This window comes from Acanthopagrus latus, chromosome 15 (assembly GCF_904848185.1).
Source record: "Acanthopagrus latus isolate v.2019 chromosome 15, fAcaLat1.1, whole genome shotgun sequence".
NCBI lineage: Eukaryota > Metazoa > Chordata > Actinopteri > Spariformes > Sparidae > Acanthopagrus > Acanthopagrus latus.
The window spans coordinates 6,770,528-6,789,675 of NC_051053.1; the positions used below are offsets into that span (position 1 = coordinate 6,770,528).

At 42.3% G+C, this 19,148-nt stretch overlaps 2 protein-coding genes across 5 annotated transcripts; both read right to left on the bottom strand.

The window, feature by feature from the left end:
- Positions 1-545: 545 nt before the first annotated feature.
- Positions 546-10,545, bottom strand: zgc:123010 (uncharacterized protein LOC641500 homolog). Of its 4 annotated transcripts, none has more exons than XM_037124358.1 (15): positions 10,337-10,545; positions 7,176-7,258; positions 6,992-7,072; positions 6,155-6,211; positions 5,864-6,070; positions 5,648-5,761; positions 5,271-5,316; positions 4,872-5,104; positions 4,640-4,744; positions 4,359-4,452; positions 4,213-4,243; positions 3,941-4,015; positions 3,389-3,491; positions 3,182-3,303; positions 546-3,078 (listed from the first exon to the last, which is right to left on the bottom strand). In XM_037124358.1, the coding sequence occupies exons 1-15, from the start codon at positions 10,392-10,394 to the stop codon at positions 2,943-2,945; spliced, it is 1,545 nt and encodes a 514-aa protein (XP_036980253.1). In that variant the 5' UTR covers positions 10,395-10,545; the 3' UTR covers positions 546-2,942. The 4 variants fall into 4 exon arrangements, with proteins under 4 accessions (XP_036980253.1, XP_036980252.1, XP_036980249.1 ...); XM_037124357.1 differs by having other exon boundaries at positions 4,872-5,107; XM_037124354.1 differs by having other exon boundaries at positions 3,941-4,018; positions 4,872-5,107.
- A 2,590-nt stretch (positions 10,546-13,135) lies between these two features.
- pyroxd2 (pyridine nucleotide-disulphide oxidoreductase domain 2) lies at positions 13,136-19,127 on the bottom strand. The gene is made up of 16 exons (XM_037123692.1): positions 18,895-19,127; positions 18,512-18,531; positions 18,270-18,363; positions 17,975-18,048; positions 17,727-17,882; positions 17,396-17,549; positions 17,218-17,279; positions 17,036-17,133; positions 16,805-16,946; positions 16,570-16,704; positions 16,415-16,487; positions 15,084-15,237; positions 14,613-14,764; positions 14,225-14,331; positions 13,751-13,871; positions 13,136-13,482 (listed from the first exon to the last, which is right to left on the bottom strand). The coding sequence occupies exons 1-16, from the start codon at positions 19,016-19,018 to the stop codon at positions 13,412-13,414; spliced, it is 1,737 nt and encodes a 578-aa protein (XP_036979587.1). The 5' UTR covers positions 19,019-19,127; the 3' UTR covers positions 13,136-13,411.
- Positions 19,128-19,148: the final 21 nt, after the last annotated feature.

Genomic DNA, 19,148 nt, shown 5'->3' on the forward strand with positions numbered 1-19,148 from the left:
TGCTCATTTTGATTGAGTGCACAGATCTCTGTGTGTCAGATCTTTACAGTGCTCCTCTAATTATTGCAGCATCTTGCAGGGAGTATGTATGCAATGACAGGTGGCTCCAGGCTTCAGTTTCTTCTCTATTCAGAATGTCATCTGTGGCATAATGGTTGCTTTTCCCACACGTTCTCAGCCCTGTTAGTCACATCTCCATCTCCCACTGGTCTGCGTGGTTTCAGATTCCCTAATGCTTCTTTCATGGTCTCCGCACAAGTGTCTCTTACGAGTGATGACAGGGTTACTTTATTCCCCCTCCACACCACTCTGGTCTGCTTTGATTTACTTCTTTGGGGTTTTGAGCATCAGGAATGACTTAGAGCAACGTCTTGGTTCCTCGAGATCAAAAAAAGATGAACGTATAGGCATTGCATAGGCTCGTTAAGTTGGGGACATAATTTCAGCTGCAAATCTTTCATATACAACACTGCCTCCCTGTGGCAGGCAGGAAAACTACATCACTGTCAGAAAATTCATACAACAAGAGACTCAGACCTTTGTGGTATAGGTGGTTCAAATACATTTATTAAATATAAAAGACTCTTTTGCAGTGCAGTAACGATAATACAAAATAATTGGAAGATTAACAGGATTGCAGTGCTCTGGTAATCAATGTGTACATCATCATTAAAAATCCATTTTCCTGAAATAGTTTGAAACAAAAAAAATAATAATAATAATAAAAACATACCAAATAGATAAAATTAAACTCAGGGAGATCTTACATTTTGTCTAATTTTGAAATATCCTCAAGATGAAATTGAATATGCTGTGGAAACATCCAGCACATTTTATTTATCTGTAAATTAAATGCACTTTTCAACCATATCCAACAACACCAGTCAAATAAGGATAAGTAAGTTTGTTAAATCGACAAGTGCAGTTGTAATGTTTGGTGTCCTGTTCCTTTATCACACGTTTTAGCCACAAGACAGAAAGTAATGCAAGAGAAGTAGAAGTGACAGTGTTGGCGCTACTGATTCTCTTGTGGCGAGAGACAAACAGGGGAAGGGACATAACCTACCATAAAGTGAGTGAAAGAATTCAAAGCTGTACTCATCTCCCATAGTATGGTGTAAAAAAGAAATAGAAAAAAAAACAAAAACTTAGGTATAAATAGGAAAATAAATACTCTCACTATGCTGTGCATAGTTTACAAGTGAACGTAGTGTGGGCTTAAACCAAGTGATATAGCTGTAGTTGATGATACAGACACAGGCCAATGGGGTTTTAATGCACTGTCTAGTGTTGAAACTCCTGAAAGAACAAAAAGCTGTTTTCAGTGCAGAGCCAACAGATGAAGCATTCTTTGGTTCGCTGAAATACTGGATTGAAGACCTCCCTAAGGTCAAAAACACTGCTTTCAAAGTTCAATCGTTGTTTGACTGTGTTGTGTTACACACATGACCATGAATGTGTGTGTGTGTGTGTGCACATGACCAAGCATGAATTCTTTTAAGGCACTGTCCTGGAACTACCTCATGGATGATGTCGCCATGTTTGCCATAGACAATAACTACTCAGACTACTTACACCAGAGGTGGGAGGTTTGTGGAGGTCTGATACAGAACTGACAATCAAATCGGCACATGACTTTTGCATAGACATAAAGCACTGTGATGTTTACTATGCAAATGTACCCGGAAAGCATTTTTCATATTGTAATGCTGAGTTAAAGGAAGGCTATTCATTTGCTCCACAGTCCACTAAAATAGGAAGAAACGTGCAGAACTGACCGGACATCACCACCGGACATTTCATGCAATCCAGTACAACAGAAGCAACAACTACTGCCTTGACATGGTCACATAGTTGAAACAATACCTCTCTGACACAGTCTCACAAAATATTAAACACTGCAGCCTTCATAAAGGTAAAATTCTACTGAATTGCATGAACTCAAGTGTTTCTGTTAAGCACAATGACCTCCAGAAGTTGTCCACCAGCTGAACAGGCGTGCAGTGTGTGTTCAATCTTTCAGCAAAGGGATAGCCAATAGGTGAATAAAGAGACATAAACCTGATCCATGCATTAATACAGACAAATTTGCAATATCTGAAGTGTATTTACCCATGTGTGATGATCCTAACTAAGGCTACAAGCACAGTATAAAAGCACCTCTCTGGGTCTCTGTAGCTTATTGGCTAAAACAAAACCCTCGTCTGCATAGGGGAGGTACTGAAATGTCAAGTATGTGTGTTGGTAAGTCTTTGGTCTGGTCTGGTGGAACGTGTGCTGATATGGGCACAGGAATAACAAATGGGAAATGGAGTCCCAGAATGAACCGCAACCTAAAAATCAACTTCACAAACTGCAAGATAAAAGTACTCATCAAGTGTGTGAACTTTTAAAAATGGGGAAGAACACTGCTTTGTGGTGGAAGTTCTGGAGAAGGAAAGTCCCCAGGATTATCGCTGAAGAGCCCTGACCTGACGCATCCATACTGAGTCCTTTCATTACTGCTGTAACGTGGCAGTGACAATACTTCTTTCTTTTTTCCAATAGTGGGCCATGACACTTTCACTTCCTTGTTATGTTGTCGGCCTGTGAAGTTAGGTCATATCCTTTAAAGGAGGAATAGGTCACCACTTGCTGTGAAGCGCTGTGATTATGAAGGTTTTCATTCAAACCAAAGACTACACCAGGTGAATTTGTTAACCTGCTGTTTCATGTTGTACTACTGATCAATAGTTCCTGTATTAAAATAAAAACCTTTATACTCCCAGTCCTCCATGGAACATGTGTGATCATCCCTGTTGGCTCTGATCCTTTGACTATTCTGGTCCATTCGGTACAGTATTCTTAGCCCAGGGAACCTGGTCCAGTAAGTGCCGGCTCCTTTGGCGCAGTCTGTGCTTCCCAGTTTCCTGCACACCACTGGGGTAGAGAATCGGCCAAATTCAGGGCTGCCAGGGCTTCCGGTCCTTGCCTTTCTGATCAGGAATGTGTTTGTAGCGACATTTGTCCCCGAAATGGCAGCCGGTGGTTCTCCAGAAGTAACACTCGTCTCCATTTACTGGGCCACGACGTCTCAGTCTGGACAGAGAGAAAGATGACAGAGACACAGTGAGATGCATAGGAAGCACAACCAGTATAAACACAATTTAAAATGGTGAGGTGAGGCTGAAGTGCCGCTTACCCAGCAGCTGCCCCTGCCTGCTGTGTGACGGGGAGACAGGTCTTCAGTGGGAAAGGAAGGACCCTCTGAGTGCGACGGTCTGGATATCTCACCACTAAACGCGTGTTCTCAATACAATGACCCTGCGAGAGAAAGCATACTTATAATAATCCAGCATAATGTTCAACAACAAACACGATTTTGAGAGGGGAACCTAAAAGTCCTCACATTTAGTTTCTCCATGGCACGAGCGGCCATACTTGCATTCTTGAAGTTGACAAAGGCACAGAATCTCTCATGCAGCACACGGATACTTTCTATCTCACCGTACCTACAACGCAACGCAAACAACCTCACAGTGAAGTCAACAACTACACTGGTTAAATATGAGACTACATGTCCTGTTCAAAGACGTACAAACACAAGTGTTTTCTGAAATGTCCCTCTAGTAACTGAATTAGGAATGGTTAATGGATTATATAGATTGATATGAAGTCATAATAGGGCTGGGTGATATTGCATTAAATAATAAAAAGTGATGTTTTTAGGCTATAGTGAAATTCTCTCTTATAACAACACAGTGATTTTTGATAAATAATCATCAGTAACGTTGATGTAATGACTAAGTGGGTTAAGGGAAGTATTACACATTCTGATTAGTTTAGAAAATGACATCCCTTTACTGTAATGGAGCCTTTACAATCAGGCAAAGACAGCAATCTAGCAAATCTAAAGACAATATACATTATAGTCTCATCACAATATGGACGATGTTCGTACATTTTAAAAAGGTCCCACAGGTGTTTCTCGGTTAGCTCAGTCGTCACATTTCCCACCCACAGAGACGGACAAGGGCTTCTGAGGAAAAGAGAATGAATGTGACTGACAGCAGTAAAATCACAGTTTAGATTTAGTTTTGTTCAACTTCTCCAAAGAACAATAAAGTTGTGACAAACTATGACTAAAATGTGCAAAATAAGGTGACCAACATTCAGTTTAGCCGCAAGAGAAGCTACAAACCCCAATGACCCCTCACTTTGATGGTCACCTACCCTGGTTGCACAACTGAATCTTGGCTCCCAGCTGCAAAACAAAAAACAGCTTCAACAATAGAATACATTCAAAAAGGAAGACTGAGAAATGCATTATTATTATTAAAAATAAAATATGGAAATATAATATGTGGATGTGATCTTACCCCTGGCAACATCAGAGCAAGCTGTCAGAACAGCCTGCACAGTTGAAAACTTCTCCAGCAGCATGACACTTTGCCCCTCTTCAAAACCAAGTTCCTGAGGAAAGAAGAGACCAAAAAAAGAATAATCAGCCTTAAAAATACAAACAAAGGATGAAGTTTCAAGTCAAAATGACTAGTTCAATAGAAAACTGTTGCTTCTATAAATATGAAGTACAGAGGAAACTCATTCACAGCTGGCAAGCTTTACAGGAAACACCTTCACCACTTTTGCGTATGTTTACCATTAACTGCAGCACTTTGCAGTTAAAGAGGTCATGGACAGCCTCCTCACAGTCTTTGTCCAGTTTCAGCACCTGCTCCATGGCCTTCTCTGCCTCACTGTAACGCTACAGCACACAAAAAAAATGTCTTAGAAAAGGCCAGTCTTATCACAGAGGCCTAAATGTGACGTTATATAGCAGGTGCTTCTGTGATTGCATGCTATATCCTTTTACCACAGTAGCATGTGCCCACCTTCATGCCCATGAGCGCACTGCCCTGGCGGAAGTGTCCTTTGGGCCAGTCTGGGGCCAGCTGAATGGAGCGTTCAGCGTCTGCCAGGGCCTGAGGGTACTGCTCCAAGCAGTAATAGCAATAGGAACGGTTCCCAAAGAACCTGTTGTCCTTTGGATCACATTTGATGGCTTCTGTAAACATAGCGACTGCTTGTGCGTACTGCCCCTCCTGCACCAGTTTTATCCCTTTTTCTGCTAGAGAGAAAAATGCTTGTAAATAATTCTCTGTTGAGCTGGCAGCCCAAGGGCTGACCACAATGCTGCAATGCTGACAGGTTTGTACAAAAGGTATGCTTAATCAATAATTTTCTTTTTCTATGACTATCATATTAAGAAGCATGCAGGAATCATTCTTCACCTGTCAGCGATGCACTTTTCTTGGTCATGGTGTCAGTTCCATTTGTCTGTGAAAACAAAAAGTAGGTTCACTATTTACAGCTATGAAAATGTGCTTGATCATCAGGTTCTGAACACTGAGCAGGAAATACTTCCATTAGCATAACATATGCAAAACTACAGTCGGTGCTGAGAAAACAAACAATAAAGACTAATTCAACAAACAAACCACAGGCGAGATGTACTCGGTCAACACACATTTCATCAGCTGTTGTAAAAGATTTCATGGTCCAGAGTCCACTTTTCCACACATTTGGACTTTGGAACTGTTACGGACAGTTATTACAAGAGCTGTTTCTTTCCCTACTCATCTTAGATTATCTGTTAGCGTTCATTCACCTCCCTCCTCGACTCATTCTCCTTGTTTTCTTTGGACTTGCGACTTGATCCTTTGGGTTTGATATGGCTAGCAGCATTAGCGAAGAAGGCACTGCTCACATCCCACTCTGGCTCCTGGGGTAGACAGAAAGTCAGAAAATGATGTCTTAAGTCTACAAGCTGCAGGGTTTCACAGATATGAATTACTTAAACTAGAGACTAGTATAGCGGTCCTACCTCTTCTGCAGGTCTGCCATGGGTCTTCTGGTGTCCTTTGATTCCTGAAGGAGCCATCACTGCTGTGGTGATGTGCTTCTGTGAGGCAGCTGCCCCGTTCACCTCCTCTTTTTGCACTCTTTGCTTCTCCTCTTCAGCGCCGACTTCTGCTTCTGACTCGCTCTCGTCCAATTCAGACTCTGCACCTCCATCCTCCTCTTCCTCATCCTAAATAGATACACAGTATATATCCAGTTATCCGCAGTAAAGGTAAAAGGCACAATAAACTTACAGCAGGAATAATGTGATTACCTGTTCAGCGCTCTCATTTTGCTTAACCTGCTCCTGCTTCTTGCGTTTTCGACGGCGCTGAAAGATTCAGTAGTTGACACATCAGAAAATGCATGATTTCACCCATCATTCATAACATAATAGATGATTTATAGAGTACACCAGGTACGAGTCCTTAAACTCCTAATAAGTTAGTGAATTTGCACTTTCCGGTTCCCTTGTTTCAGAGGGGTTTATTTCATTTAGATGCCTGGTTAACACAAGATTAAGAGATTTTCACGGTTACTTGTACAACATGAAATGTGCCTGTAAATGCCTTGTGTATATTTAAGGCTTTACATATCTGAAGGTGGGGAAATGATACTCAAGAAGTCGTCATGGACATTAAACATCAGCAGGCTGAACATGGAGACTCATTTTCTAAACCGTCTTAATAGGCTGACTTAAGTTACAAACTAACTTTGCAACTCATAGATTGATCAATTTATAGTAAAGTGTGTCTAGTATAGTGTAGTCTGAAGCTTAGTGGTGGCGATGTTGAAGTCATACAACCACTACCACTACGAGTTTGTTCATAGCCTAACATTAGCTTTTTACTTGTGGTGGTTTAGTTTGCATTTCAAAAATCATAAGTGGCATTTATTTGTGAAGATTTTCTTACTGACCAAAATGTGCAAGTATCATTAACTTATATCTGCCACAGAGCTTATTCTCTGCAATAATCGATCGTCCAATTCAAAAATCAATATCATGGAGAGAACCAGGGCGATGCCAACACAAATACCTCATCCCTGCACCACTCCATTAAGAAGGGCATGAAGTAGGATCTCAAAGAGGTATGTGTATCTGCTTGCCCACCTTTCTCTTAGCTTTGCGTCGCTCCGCCCTTCGTCTGACCTTCTCCTCCTCGGTCAAATCCTCCTCTCCATTTAATGCATCCTGTACAAACACACACATGCACACACAGAGTTGAACATCGCACATTGTACCTTCACCCTTGCGGTCCTGACGATGCCCTGTCGGTCTGACACGATCTGTTTACCTGTGACAAGGGGGCATCTTCACTCGGGTCAGGGCTTGCGGCACTACAGTCCATCTGCTCCTCCTGCTGCTGGACAGGGGGGCCTGTTGGAAGATATATGGCATGTGAGCCCCTTAGACCCTTTAGTCTTATGCTGCCTTCTTTCTGTTAACAATTGTGGACCAGAAATGATGTTTTAATGTGGCTCTTGTGTTTAGGATAATACAGGAACAGGTACAGGAAAAGTCTGAGCAGCTGGTTGTTATTTATTCACATTATGTTCCATCATTCCTTATCAAGAAAAAGGTACACAAAGTTCCCTTTTAACTAAAATAACTGATGCTTCACAATGATGTTTCTCTGTGCAAGCATAAGTGCCACATGTGCGCATCAAGAGCCAAGCTGACCATGATCTTTGTAACACTGGCCTGCCTGGATTGCAAATAAACATGTTCCACCTTCCCTGTTAACGTTCACCTCTAACCACTATGGCCTTTGATTACAGACACCGAAATTCTAAATGACATTGGGTGGAGACAGGAAAAATGATGTAATGCTTCCTTATTAAAAGAAAAAGAGCCAGGAAAGCCCAACTTGAGCCAAAAGTACACATGGGACAGAAAACTGCTCAGTGAGATTGATTCAAGTTGGTTCTTTTCGGTGTTGAGACACAGATGTTTACTCTAACTTTTCCACATGCAACACACAGCTGCCTCGGGCACAGCTGTTTGAGAAAACAGTATCTTTTCTGAGAAACAAGGTTGAAATGGGGCATAGACAACAACCACTGCTCTGAATGTGGGATAGGTGGGGGTGCTGGGGCACAAGGGTCAGATCAAACCACAACTGGTTTAGGCCCAAAGGCAGCAAGAAAATGGCAAGACATGAAGGCAGCAGACACACCGGACCATGCAGGAATCTATGTGGTGTCAGATTTCCATGTGTTCAGCAAAGATCTCCAGAGCAGTGACAAATTCATACTTGGTCTGTGACTCATGTTGTGACTCGTGAGGCATCGATGGGAGTGATTGCTACTCTCCTGCTGCTTGTTGCAGTTTGTGGTCTATTAACGCAAGCTCTATGTATTGCATACGGCATTTCTTGTAGGAAAAGACGACAAGCAGCCACTTCACTTCCTCATTTTCTATATTCTTAAGTGTGTGTTGGGGATCTGGCCAGCATTTTACACAGTGCTGAGGAATTAACTAAATATATGATTTGAGAACCCAAGAAAAGTTCTGCCTACACTATCCATCCATGTACATTCCAGCACATGTTTATAGCTATTGAATTAAAGGGTAACTCCACCCAACATTAAAGTGTGTATACAGGTCTTTAGGAGTACTCCTGTTTTTGTAGAAGAGTAGTAGAAGTAGTAGCATAACCCCATTTGGGGCTCCAGAGGAACTGCCTTCAGTGATGTCACTCAGCGGTTATGTTGCATTGTGGGTAATGTAGGCATCGGTTTTGAAAAGCAGCTTCCCGGTCTTCATGTACTCCAATAACACTGTTGGGCTCGTTATGATCAGTTTAAAAACCAATGAACAGAGTCAGTAATCCCATGCCTACATTACCCACAATTCAATTTAGTAACTGAGTGACATCACTGGAGGCAATTTATCAGATTACCTTCAGCTTCCTCTGGAACCACAAAAGACTTACGGTAAATTACTTTTTTCACAGTACCACACAGTATAGTTGCACTAATGTTCCCACATGCAGTAGTCCTCCAATACCGGTAAACATATTTAATGTATAACATTGTTGGAGTTACCCTTTAAGTATCATTGCAACCAGTACAGTATGGAGAGAGTCTGCGGTTCTTGCATCGCAATGAGCAAGTCTCTCCAAGCAGACATAAAAAGTGGAAGGAATTTCAGCGTCCGTGTCCGGCTCGCTACTCAGATGTCAAGAAACAACCACTGCTCCATCCCATTAGCTGAATCAGGCTTTTTGTTAAATCTTAACTTATAATGGGACGCCCTCCCGACAAATAAATGATACAAGATACAAGGAAGAGAGCAACAAAAGGGCCTCTGTTTCTCCCATTCAAGGAGACTTGGTGTGGAGTTGAAAGGTGAGCTCTTTCCACAGGAATGCAAAATAACAGTGTATCATCAAGGACGAGAGCTTTACCCAGGAAATCAGCTTCTCACTGCTGTGTTTCTCTGCTGCTCCTCAACTCGGCATTACAGGTAGAAAAGAGGGACAATGACGACACCACCTTATCGCTCAATCAGTCACCACTAAATAAAGCTTCAGTGGTGTTAAGTGATTTTGCAAAGTGACTTAAGACAGGGGATGTACAGTGGACCATTAGTCTTTCTACATGCAAAGTGCATGGCTGGAGGGTACAAGTGTTGTAGACCAAACAGAGCTTTTAAACACACATGCAAAGATTTTTTTTTAATTTTTTTTATCCAGTCTGCCTCTGCTGTCCCTTAGTCTGAAGGTGACAGCTTTAGGAGATGTTAAATAAAAGCTGTATTGTTGGATGCTCATCCGCCTCTGATTTGGGGGGGGCGGTTAACAATAAGGCAGTAAACAAACCTGCTCTGACAGGAAACGACACACGGGGAAGCAAAAGAGGAACAAAGTTCGTGGCACATGACATATTTAAAGAGACACAGCTTGATGCTCATAAACCTCTGACTGTACCACTGAGCGTGATCGGGGCTACGCAGGGCTGTGCCACCTACAGCATATGAGGCATTGTTATCATACCAACATGCACCAGGGAATGTGCTCCTTCTAATCTGTGTTAGTTTCAGCCTGCACAGTACATCTCCTGACACATATATAAAGCGCGCTCAGGCTTGTACGTTATGTTATAACTAGCCTCCTGGGTATAAAAGTCTGCTTTAGATGAGTTAGTACAACTTCTTGGCACCGACTGCGACAAACTTGGAAGCCGTGCAAGCAAGGGTGGAACTGGCAGGAGGGGGAACTTTTCATTGTTTCACGAAGAACACAGTTACAGCCTCACGACACAGACAACGGCGAAAAAGAAAAATAATAAAAAAATTTTTTTTTAAAAAACCGCCACAAATACATAGTTTAAAATCTCAACGTGTTGGCGTGTATCCACGGTTTCAATGTCAAACGCGTTCTGTTGTCACGAACGGAACCAGTTGAACTTGCGGTTGAGTTTAGAAAGTTTTGAAAACGGGGACGTTCCTTACCGCTCCCGAGTCCCAACAGCCTGCATATGTCTCTGGTGAATTTCATGAGCGCAACCATCCAGCATTATCGTCCCAGACATCCAACAAAAGGCACTTAAACAACGGGTTTAAGTTAGAGAGCACACGTTTGTAACATTGGGACAAGCGATAACGAATCTGCGGGAATCTTCGGTGGTTTAGTCCACTTCCTGAGCGTCAAACGTGACGCTGGGTCCACCCTGAGCTGCGTCTTAAAGGGACAGGACACCATTATCGATTATTGAAATGCTGAGATGTTATCACAGTCAGTAATGAGTACCAACAAAGAATGTCTCTTATCGCAGCTAATTAATTTATAATGGTGTCCTACCACGCTTAATTCCACTGATATATATTTAATTGCCTTAATATGATATTTAGGCCTACTTAAGGTTCCACTTGAGATATTATAAGTACACTACATTTTACACTAGGGTTTTTTTTTTTACTTCTTACTCACTGTAAATATTTTAATTATATGTACATTTCCAATCTAATTTCTACGTACATAACTTCAACTTATATGGCCATATTCAATGCAAAGTTGCCCTTTTATGTTGAGTCAAGGTGTATGAATTGTGATTTATTACAGATGATTTACAATACTTCACTTTTGTGTATAATACTTACATGATATACACATTATGTGACCTGTTACACTGACCTTTAATTAAAAAATTAGACGGTAAATGGATTTTTATTTCTGTAGCACTTTTCCAGTCTGTTGACCAGTCAAAGCACTTTACATCACTTGTCACATACACCCAATCATACATACATTCATACACTGATGCCATGCAAGGTGCCAGCCTGCTCATCAGGAACAATTTGTGGTTCAATATCTTGCTCAAGAATGCTTTGACATGCAGATGGGGGAGCCAGGGATTCAAACCATCAACCCTCTGCATACTGGAACACCTGCTCTACCTCCTGAGCTACAGCCACTTGCAGTATAGATTACATTTACATGTTAACATACTTAAAGCTGCAATATGTAATAATTTAAGATGACTCAAAAATGTAATAAATTGTCAATAGAATTTTTGTTTTGTTTGACCTGTTTTATTTTGAACTTCTGACGGCTACATATTCTGTTGCAGAGTGATATATTGAAGTTAACATGCTAACCAGCTAGCGCTACCCGATCCCGGTAATAAGCTCCTGTGCTAGCGATGTAGACAAAACACTCACCGAGGGCTCCGAGCTCCCTGTCGGAGTGCTAGCTGCACAGCTAACTGAGCTAACTAGCAAACCACAGAATGTGAAACCTGGCAAATTCTTAAAGTGCAACAGAAATACAATGCTATAAAAATATTGAAATAAAAAAGGGTGGAAAACACTAAAGTTTTACTTCTTGCTGTTGTTTGAAAAAACACCATTCAGAGGACAAAGACATTTGATTGCACTGAATGCTTTGGGTTCATAGTCAGCCTTCATCTGCTTCAGTTTCAGAGTCCAGATACACTGCCTGGCCAAAAAAAAAAAAATCGCCATCTGGATTTAACTAAGCAAATCGGTATGAGCCTTCCACTGGATAATTACTGCAGTGATTAATGTTTCATCTGGCAGACCATTATTTACCCTGACCGATTGTGAGTAGCTTCTCATTTGTTGCGAACTACTAAAATTGGGCTAAGAACTGTATAACGCATAAAACCTGGAAGGATAGTGGTGAACCATCCTCAAGAAAGAAATGTGGTCAGAAAAAAATCTTGAATGATCGTGATCAAAGTTTGCTTACACGTTCGGTGAAATCAAACGGTAAAAAATCAACAGTAGAACTCATGGCTGTATTTAAATGTTTAAGAAAGAACATTTCCACACACACAATGCAAAGTGAACTCAAGGGGTTGAGAAACAGCTGTGTAGTCTTATGAAAACCATTAAACAGTGAGGCTAATTGGAAAAAAAATAGGCTTCCACTGCCAGGGAGCATAAAGATTGACTGCTGGAGCAATGGAAGAAGGTCATGTGGCTTGATGAGATCAGATTTAGCCAGTTCCAAAGTGGTGGGTGCAAGTGGGTAAGAAGAGAGGCGGATGAAGTGATGAAGCCATCAGGCCCGGTGCCTACTGTACAAGCCTATGGGGGCAGTGTTATGATCTGGGGTTGATTCAGTTGGTCAGCAATGTTATGTGCCCAAAAAATTAGGTCATCTACCTGAATATACTGAATGACCAGATCCTCAATCAGTGGTTTGAGCTGGAGCCACTGAAAGCATCACTGGTTACCGATGCTGTGATATAAGCCATGACGAGTCTATGTAATCTTAGTAGTGGCCTTTTATCTATGAATTTTTTTTTTCTCATCGCTGATGGCATGAGCATATTCGAAGATGACAATGCCATGATTCATCAGGCTCGAATTATAGAGTGCGTCACTTTTTTGGGGGCCAGGCAGCGTACAAACTTAATACGCATGAAAAATACAGAGCTGCTGTGAGAAAGACTTCCTAATTAGACACCTGACCCAGGCAACATAAAACACGGCAATAATCAGTCTGCACAGTTTAAAGAAAATGAAACATACGTGGTTGAATTCATTTAAATTTATTCATACAAAGTTGTAAAAAAAGTTCCATTATGTAGTGCCATATTTTATCATTACACTGACAGTTTGAGGTCATTTCATGGAGGCAAGTATCATTAACACTATAAATGCATTTGTCTTCAGCATTATCACTGCGCTGTTACTTAATGTATTGACACACAAGTCTCAACAGGATTTTGTGTGGCAATATTGCACCAGAGATCAATATCTCGATCTTCTTCCATATCTAGCTTTCTTTTCACTGGTGGAAATGGACGGCATATGAAGAGCCATATAAAGTCCACTTCTATTGATTCTCTCCTTTTCTCGTACATTTTATGTAGGTTGTATTGTGAAATCAAACATTATCACGTTATTTTTTTTTTTTCCTTGGCAGATAGCCAACCTAATATGGCGCTAAAACAACTGATCAGCAAGTGTTGAAATTCATGGCTCAAACTCAGTCAAATTCACAGAAATAACACTGAATACTGATGAGTGGACTGCAGACTGATGCCGTCAGATGTTTCAGCGACGTTTGAGGTCTGCCATGACAGTGAGTGCTGCGTTCCAGCCGGGAGAACCCATTACACCACCACCTAAAATAGGAAAACATTTAACATTTAAAACTTAACTTATTTTGTGTTGAGAAATCGCAGAGAGTGCACTCAGACACCAGACATCAAGTCATTAATTTCTTTATCGTCAGCAGCGAGGATAAGATTTCCTCAATAGGTCCAAAGGCTGAATGCCTATGCTCTTCTAACACTAGACAACATCCCATACATGACTTCTACTATACTACACATGAGGTACAGTCACATTTGAACCCAATATTCATCTGACAGTTAAGCATTAATAGCAAACCTGGATGACAGCCGCTGCCACACAGATACAGCCCTTTAATCGGTGAGCGGTAGTCTGACAGGGAGGGCAAAGGTCGAGCTAGGTAGAGCTGGTCCAGTGACATCGATCCATGGAAGATATTCTGTAAAAACACAGCCAACGCGTTGACTTTTCTTTCTGTGTTACTTGATATAATTACATCATTGTGGGAAAAGTAGCCTGCAAGTTGTTTAAGCACATCATTCACTGTAGTCAGTGTCGCTTTACACAGCTGCTGTGAACTTTGATTCTGACTCATGGGTTGTGGTAAAACTGTCTGTAACCATTAACTGCTTATACAATTGGCCTGTATCTGAGCAGATGGTGAGCACTGCAGAGGATGCAAATGACTTCCTCGTCCGCTGACCAGTTGATTGTGCCAAGCAGACCGGATTTTGTATCAACATTCAAATACCGCGGCTTCGTTCTAAAATGTGCACAGTGTGTGGTGCAGACCCCTCCAGTGAGCCCGAAGATCCTCTCCAGGTCAGGTGGAGCCAGGATGTCCCTGCCAACGACTGACTTTTTGAACCCAGGGGCGTATTGTTCCACCCAGTCGAATACTGAGGAGACAGACAAACACATCCTTTATCACTGAAACAGGTTAATCAGTATACATACATTTAAATCGTTTATCCATTTTCTGAAACACTTCCAGAATTGCACCATTCGTCATTTTAAAAAGTACATGGCCTCAACTTATGATTGCTCCCAACTAAATTCCTGTTTTCAGAAAGTGGATAATCTCGTCCTTTTCCCTCTAAGCCATTCTGTGTATGCTTGAGTAATACATTTAGCAGGCGTTTTGGCCGTGTGGCGCCATAAGAAGTTCGCTGCACGTTACCAGTGTCCGCGAAGGCCTCTCTGTCCTGGTTTGTCCACTCCCTGCCCTCTATGTGGTAAGGGGTGAACTGGGTGAACAGTGACACCACGTGGCAGCCAGGGGGAGCCAGAGTCGGATCCAACACGGAGGGGATGGTCATCTCCAGCATAGGTCTACAGGAATAAAGGGGGCACGATGAGACTAGATGGTGGAGGGTGGGTGAGAGGGTGCATCTTTAAGACCTGAGACATTTTCAGATGCATCACAGCTTACGATACGTTTTGTTTTAAATACTGTTGTAATTATAACTTTTTGCAGCTTCATGGTTAATCTCTACTGTAACAAGCACCTTACACTTTGTCCTGCTTTCTCTCCGGTGAGGAATGTATGACTCACACTTACTTAGCATTGACCTTCTTTTCTGAATCCAAAGTGTTGAATCTTGTGAGGAATTCAAAGAAAGCTTTGTGTGTGTCTCACTTATGTACATACCTTGCTGAAGGACGTCCGTTCATGGCCTCTTTGTATGCGGTCTCCAGCACCTCCACGCTCTCACAGTTGAGGTGAATGGAGCACTGGTGGTGGGGTCCGGGTTTATCGTCTGGTGTGGGAGATGCCAGGAAGTTTGGCAGCTTGTCCACTGCCACTGTACACACAAAGAAACAGTACATGCTATCAGTGTTTTTGCTATGATTACATATCATCTTTGTGTAAATTTTCATTTTTGGTAAGGTAAAATGTGTTTATGAGCATCAGTTGACAATCAATTCAATATCTGAACAGCACAACCCCTCAGTACATGCAATATGTTACGTGTCACACTGCTCAATTGCTTTACAAAAGCTGTGACCGTTAAAATACTACAGACTATCATTAGGTCTAAGCAGCAATGAACTGTAAAGGCTCAGTTAAAGGCTCCCTGAGCCCTACAGCTCAAGCTCTATACTGTAATTAACAAGCAGGATCTACACGGCACCAGACGGGAAGCCAAGGAACATCTTCTTAGTTTTATGTTTTACACAGCTTTATGACACCCTAAACCTTGAAACATGTGCTTAGGCAGAGACCTAATCTTACACTGTGATAATATAAGGCACTCAACAGTGGAGAAATAAAACCTGATCTGTCCTGATACACTACATCTGTTGGTGCCTTTGTCTTCTTTGTCTTACACCTTCCCACTTGTTTGCAGATTTTAAAGTGTGTAAGTATCAATTCAACCCAAATATGATGTTCTTCAAGCTTTTTTTGAGCTCCTTAACAAATTAAGCAGATGGGGGACTGAAAAAAAATGAAAATAAAAATAAAATGGCTCCATACAACTCATCCAGCATAATCAAAGTCTTTGGGAATCCCAAGATCCCAAATTTCTTTTAAATGACGTTTCATACACCCTCAAATGCACAGTCGACCTTGTGCACCCACTTCAGACAGGATACTCGTTAAGGCTTTTTTTGGTTGGCAGCTACAGGGAAGATTTTGGGAGAAAAAGTGTGTCATCAACGTCCTTTAAAATGAATTTGGCATCTCGGGGCTTCCAAAGTCATAGCATGAAACGCCAGAAACGTATTCTGGACTACAAAATTTCTCCATACTTTTCATCCTCATAGGGGGGAGCAGATAAAGACAGAATTTTAGTTTTAGGATGAACTGATCCTTTAAAACAACACTTGCACACAGATGAGATGTTGAGCCCTGCAGTTAGTAGCCAAAGTGGCTATCCAGTTCTGGACCTTTATGGCTTTTTAAATATGTTTTAATATATTATATTTTATATTAATTCAACAGCACCCTTGCAGAAGTCAGAATCAGAGCAGATTTACCATTGATCTTGGTAACAGGTGAGGTGTAGTCAATCTGATCCACAGCTTTGAGGAACTCTGGAGAAAGGGCAGCCTGCGACGAAAAACAGGAGGCCAGAATAAATCCCACTGTCTGGTGCCGTGATCACATGAGCTGTGCATGTTGTCTTTATTACCCGTGGAGCGAGATTCTTGAAGGTAACATAAGGGGTGGCGTTTGACAAGACAACTTTACTGTAGATCTCTGTGCCATCTTTCAACACCACTCCCTTGGCAGCCCCATCTGAATCAACCAGGACCTGTTCCACTTCCTGCAGAGGAAACACGTGGTTTATGTGTTTAAAAAAAAAAAAAAAAAAAAAAGCTAAATAAACTGCCTCTGACCAGAATAATTAATCGAAACCGCATTACCTTCTCAGTGAAAATGTCTACACCACGGGATCGAGCAGAGCTAGCGATGGCCTGAGACACGCCGCCCATTCCTCCCTCCACATAACCCCATGCCCCCTTCTCCTTCTCCAGCTCTCCCATCACATGGTGCAAGAGCACATACCTTCGAGGCAAGACCATAACATCAGTGTTTTCTCTGCAGGTCTCTGCAGCCAAGCCTGTAGTTTTGAGCGCTCTGAAAAGGGATCTCACCCGCTACCAGGGTTACTTGGACTGGTCATGGCTCCTATCACAGCGTCAGTAGCCAGTGTCGCTCTCAGCGGCTCCGACTCGAACCACCGATTGAGGATCTGCAGACGCAAAATGTGAGTCGCTCTTGATGCAGTCAACAGAAAAACAGCAACCGTTGCCAAACCAAGCAAATGATCACAAACCTTCAGTATCGGGGCAGTTACAATCTCATAGAAATCTGGAATGTTTCTGCCCAGTTTCAAACCTTTAAAATTGAAAAAAATAAAAAAATAAATAAAACCATAGTTCATTATGACTTAGTTACCACAGAAAACAACGCGGGTACACTGTGAGTAAGTCTCACAGTGTAAGAGAACTCACCACATTTGATGATAGGCCTCAGGGTTTTAGCAGCAGCCAGCCTCTTCCTCAGCGACCCAGCCGTCGCACCTGGAATATCTACAGGAGGAGCATCCAGAAGAGGGTGGATGGCCCCTGCCAGCTTGTCAAGGTGTGCAATGAAATCAGAGAATGCCTGGAAACACGTCAAAGAATGGGTCAAGGGTGAGGGTGGGTGTAGGAATGTGGGACTGTATGAAAAAGGGGCAAAATAACTTTGGAGAGTTAAAAGTGAAAAGAGACACTTTTTTTCTGTGATAATGAGAAACAACACAGTCAATCATTCACCATCGCTGACTTTGTGTTTAATCACCTGAGCATCCTTCTGTGAGAATTTGCCGATCTCCGCCTGGTTCATGGCCAAGTCGGCGCCCAGGGTGAGAGACCTTGGCGGGGCACCTCCCACCCCCTCCTCCAGCATGGGGGTGTAGGCATGGGGGTCCCTCATATACACCTTCAGCCCATGTTTCTGACGTCACGTTAACACAAAAATGAAGAACAATCACTTTCAGCCTTCTCAGAAAGAGTTTTAACATGTACTTTAATATATTATATGTTTACCTTGAGCTCCAAATCCGCGTATATGTGGGGTCTTAACAGACTGAGCAAATAGGAACACCTGGAGAAGCGGAAACCTGACAAAATAAAGTACATATCTTTTAAGTGTGACATGATACAGTTCTTAATAACACTTGTGAGACTGTAAAAAGCAGCATATAACCCCTGCTGATAGCGTCTCCCTGTCATCCCTAGAAGCACTTTTGCACCACTAAAGGGTGGTTTTATTTATTTGTTTTCATTTTTTTAACATTTGGTCTGAACTGAACCCGCATGACCCGTGTTGAGGCCACCCTACCGGGGAAGATCTCCTCTGTTACAGCTGCTCCTCCCAGCACATGTCTGCGCTCCAGCACTGCTGTCTTCAGTCCTCCCTTCTGAAGATAGGCGGCCTACATACACACACACACACACACACACACACACACACACACACACACACACACACACACACACACACACACACCTTTACCCCCATACTAACCCATATAATGTTTTATAACATACTGTAGGTGTTGGGAAACACATGCATCGACTTACTGCCACCAGTCCATTGTGCCCTGCAATGGAATATGAACAATGTCAGATAGTTTTCTTTAAAAAAAAAAAAAAAGAAAGTAAATTCCCCACTAGATACTAAAAAATCAGCTCCAGTGGTCAACAGATGTTCAAGCTGATCTATTGTATATTTAACAGCGCAAAGTTGAACAAGTTAAAGTAAAGATGACACTGCAATCTTACAGAACACTCTGTGTAAATGCTTTTCACAAAGTGAGAGAGAAACCTCACTTACTTCCTTTGCAAACTTAGCTGCAACATAGTATTCCACTGTGTGCTGCGGGGTGTTTACTGCTGCACAGCTCTATAGATTCCTGCGCTTTTTTTTTTTTTTCTTTGTCCCCTCCCCAGTGCTCAGGTCTCACCTCCTCCGATCACCAGCGCGTCGTACTGCGGTTTTAGAGCGCTGTGGCTGGACGTGGATCTAGTCACTGTCCCCAAAACAGCCGCGGCTCTCCGTCCTCTGTCGGTCCACACCGCTGCAGCCATGGCAGGAGTCTGAGGGAGCGCTCCACATCCGCCCCGCCCCTTTTCCCCCTAGAACCGCCTGAAGTAGATCCGGGTTCCTCTGACCCGCAACAGACGCTCACCGGGTTTGTGTAAGAAGGCCGGAGGTGTG